The 4,370-nt window shown below is 43.0% G+C and overlaps 1 protein-coding gene across 1 annotated transcript; it reads right to left on the bottom strand.

The window, feature by feature from the left end:
- Positions 1–307: 307 nt before the first annotated feature.
- Positions 308–1,447, bottom strand: LOC129335302 (endosome-associated-trafficking regulator 1-like). The gene has a single exon (XM_054987738.1). The coding sequence runs from the start codon at positions 1,445–1,447 to the stop codon at positions 308–310; it is 1,140 nt and encodes a 379-aa protein (XP_054843713.1).
- Between the last annotated feature and the right edge of the window lie 2,923 nt (positions 1,448–4,370).

Raw genomic sequence — 4,370 nt, forward strand, 5'->3', positions numbered from 1 at the left:
TGAAAGCATCCTTAATTATCTCATCACTGGACTGTTAACTCTACATCACAGCCTGTAAGAACTAAACTCAGCTCTACAAAGGAATTCCGGAGACCCATACATGGTGCATGTCTCCTACCGTGCAGTTTTGAAATAGAGCAATCAAGGCATTAGTATATGAAATTAATATTCCATGATGTAATAAAAGTACTTCTGGAGGAAAGAGAGAGGTAATTGGAAGCCATACAATGTCTCAACACATGAGAGCAAAAGGTTTAAGTCTCAACCAGACTACAGGAGCATATAGCACTTGTAGGCGAGAAGTCCTCTACGTTTGTTTCTCCACTCCATTTTCTGTTTCAATTTCAGACATTCTGCCTACAGATTTAAGGAGGTCAGCCACAAATGTCAGTGTTTCAGCTCCGAAGGCCAGCTGATGGATAGTAGCGTGTGCGTGGCTGGTGACCCTGAGGAGGTTTTGCAAAGCAACGTCTATGTGGTGTTTTACTGCTCCCATGTTGGTGGATTGGCCAGATCGTAAACTTTCGTTTTCCATCTTATAGCACGATAGCTCAGCCTGGAGGAAGTACATCTCCTGTTTTATCTTTTCAAGATCACTCTCTGCCTTCAGAGCTCTTTGAGTCATGGACTGGAGACTGTGTTCTGCCTGCTGCACCAAAGCTTCCAAATCCTGAGCTTCTTTTTCCTCTTTATTGACTGTGGCTTGCAGTTTCCTCTCAAGGTTTCTCACCATCTGTGTCTGACTTTCTGAGAAGTTCTGGATTCGCTTGATTTTTCTCCTCAGCATACAGTTTTCTTCCTTAAGCTCATGATAACTCAGGTGTGAGGAGGTATACTCCACATTTTCTACAGGCTGTTCGTGGGGACCATAATTTTCAACTGTCTTGGCATGAGTGGGACAGCTGTCACATGTGTCGTTATCATTGAAGGGCCATGAAGAAAAAGCCTCAACTCCTGAAAGACCAGGTGAGTTGTAACTGTAAGGGTTGCATGGGGTCATGTTGGACATCCTGGACAGATGTACTTTTTCAAAGGCAGATGGTGGGTATCTTTCTCTCCAGTCGTCGTCATCATCCCATAGATTTTCAGCAACTGCTGCCTCCTTGTACAATGGCTCTTGGAACTCCAAGTTCAAGCCCAGTTGTTCTGGAGACAAAGATTCTTCTTCAAGTCCGAATGTCTGCCTGGCCATTTTTTTCTTGTAACTTCTGTTTTTTGTATCGTGTTGCCTTCCTGCACAGCGGCTCTTATTTTTAGCCATTCCTTTCAAGGAAAATGTGGCTGGATCATCTGAATCTTTCAGTTGATTGTCTCCAGAGCTGATGAGATTCTTGACGTGATCCGGAGGTGGTGGTATATGGTGGTGACAGTAACAGGGTTGGATTTCCTCTTCCTCCTCATTCAGGCCTCGGGAATGTGAGCCACCTGCAAGAGGTGGACGTGGCATTTTTTGGAGCACAGTTGGATTCTACAGACATTGCATTCTTCCTCTAGGCTGGGTTCCAGTTTTTCTCCAGTGGTTTAGCCAGCCCTATGGACTGTCGTGCTGTTGGCCTTGGCAGAATTTAATGGTAAACTGAAGCATCTGAATCTATACCTGGTCATGTGTGTATATATCTTTAATAGTGGAGGAAGCAGAAGTTACCTGGATCTATGATGTCATCAGGTGACTGCACTTCATTTTGTGACTTCATTGGCTTGGGAGAGTCACGCAGCTAGAACAGGTTTTATAGTATTTTCAGCTGGTGACAAGTGCCATGAGTAGAGTTCATACCTGGCATCAGAATCCTATTATGACTCCTTATATACTCTTGGATAGGTCACCATGCCGTGACTTAGAGCCAGTGTAAGTAATCAACTAAAAGACAAAACAAGCTAGAACAACTTAGAGCAGGTCAGCCCATGTGATTTTAAAGAGTTCTTGTGGGATTTTCAAGCTATGATAGCACTCCTGTGTTGTGCTCTCCCTGTGTATCATGCTCTGCATCTCCTGGACACTCTCTAATAATAAAGGTACACACAGGTTGTCTGAGCATCCTGTTTGCAACGGAAGCTCCCAGTTGCCTACTGCGAGTAAGGAGGATCAGAGTAGCCAGCCCACTATTGCCTCACTTTACGATAAGCATGAGTCTCCAAGGGCCAATGACCACCTACAGTTTTTGGGAGGGCCTGTGGTGGTGGAATATCAAGCGGTAAAAGAGTTGATGACATAAAGCCTGCTACGGCCACATCTTCCTCTATCCCTGATAATTTTCCGTTGTTATGTTTCGATAGTAGGAAGACCCAGTTTAATTGGCCAGAACAGGAGATGGAAATCGGTCTATTATCCTCTTTTGCAACATTACCAGCTAGAGACCAAGACTCACTGTTAGAGCGGCTAGAACACCTGATTTTCACTCTGAAGAGCTTGAAAGGGTCTCCGAACAGCAAAGCGATGGAGACAGATGCCAATCAGCATCCCTGTGGAGATATCAGGTGCTATTTTCAATCCCAATAATTTTGTGGAGATTCCAGGCGAGGGTGCCCCTCACCAATTAAGGGAGAATCAACTGCCACTGGAACCAACCATAAAAATCACCAAAGGGATTTTTAATTCTAACTTAGTTGTGCCTGCCAACACTCCTGAACATTGTATGATAACTGAACTTCCTACTTCACTCAAAGGAAAACCGGGAGTGTGACTAGCATCATTACCAATAATGGAAATTTCGAATAAAACACTCAAAATTTTATCCTGGAATGTAGCCAGGTGGTCCCGCTGCCTTACCTCTTACTCAGATGTGCTCTTCCATCAACGTGATTTGGGCATTATTGTTTTACAGGATACTTGGTCAGCTGAGTCCCTTGAATTAGATGGTTTTTATTCCTATAACCTAGAGGTGGTACCAGGGAAAGGCCCGGGAAGATTAAAGGGAGGGCTGGGTATTTTAATTTCAACCTCCCTCAAGGTACATTGTGTATTGAAACTGCCGCTAGCCCATTTGGCTATGGCTCTGTTGGTGAAAGGGGAGAGAGAAAGCCTGCTTGTTATAAATGCTTATTTACCACCTAGAGGGCAAAGGTCATTTATAAAGGAAAATTGGCAAGTCTTGGACAAATATATATCAGACCTCTCACTTGAACATCCTGAATCACAAATATTAGTGGCTGGAGATTTAAATGCTCGACTGGGGCATAACAATGCTTCGCTAGGAAATAAATATAACTGCTTATTTGATGAGCAGGAGCAGGAATCTGTGGGCCAGATATCTAAAGATCCAGGGGTAAACTTTGCAGGGTTGTGTTCGGGCAAACTAGCATGCAAACAGGTATTGCATGTTTTGAATGGTGCATTTTATGGTGACTTCCCGGGGGAATTTACCTTTATGGCAGGTGACAGGGTTAGCTCTATCAATTATATGCTAGTTTATAATTCGTTCCTCCCTAAGGTTAACAGCTTTCAGGTTCTCCCCTACTTGGAAGGGGACCATTTACCATTTTGTCTACAGGCTTCACTCTCATTTAAGCAAGACCAACCATCAGCACTTTACACAACAGAGGTTGAACTTGTTGGCGAAAGAGTTAGATGGGCTGATAAACAAAGCTGCCAGGTTAAAGAATTTCTAAATACTGGGAAATTACAGAACCATATTATGCCATTTGCAAATACAAATAACACACAGGACCCTCTAATAGTCTACCAGGATCTGATTCAAGAGATAACTGTCATCCTGACCAAATCTGTAAGTAAGGAATTGCACAAACCACATGGGTTTAATAAACTGTGGTTTGATAATGAATGTGTAGAAGCAAAGAAAAAGATCAACTTCCTATATACTCTCACGTTAAGTAACATGCAAGAAAGGAGGGCAAAGGCTCAGCAGGCTCCTTTTACTCAGAAAAACTCTATAAGAGTATTATTCAATGGAAAAAGAAAGATTATGTCAAAAGGCAGTGGGAGGACCTCATCCAGGCTGTGAAACAAAACAACTCTACACAGTTCTGGAAACGCATTAATGTAAGGAAGGGTAAAACTTCTTTCCCTCTAGATATGCATATTGCCCCCAACAGATGGACTTCTTTTTTTCAGAGTTTATATGACGATCATGTACAGATCACTTACCCTAAAATAACACTATGGCCATCAGTTAGTCCCCAGGAGATAAAAGCTGACACAGCTCGATTAAAAAACGGGAAGGCTCTGGGATTATACGGTATTCCCCCGGAAGCCATAAAAGAAAACGCAGAATGGTGAGCACAATTTCTTGCAGTCGTGATTACATATATTGACCAATCTGGCTATATTCCCAAGCAATGGGGGACAGCCATTGTAGTTCCAATCTTTAAAAAAGGTGACAAAAACAATCCAGCAAACTATAGGCCCATTAGCC

Source organism: Eublepharis macularius, chromosome 9, assembly GCF_028583425.1.
Source record: "Eublepharis macularius isolate TG4126 chromosome 9, MPM_Emac_v1.0, whole genome shotgun sequence".
Lineage (NCBI taxonomy): Eukaryota > Metazoa > Chordata > Lepidosauria > Squamata > Eublepharidae > Eublepharis > Eublepharis macularius.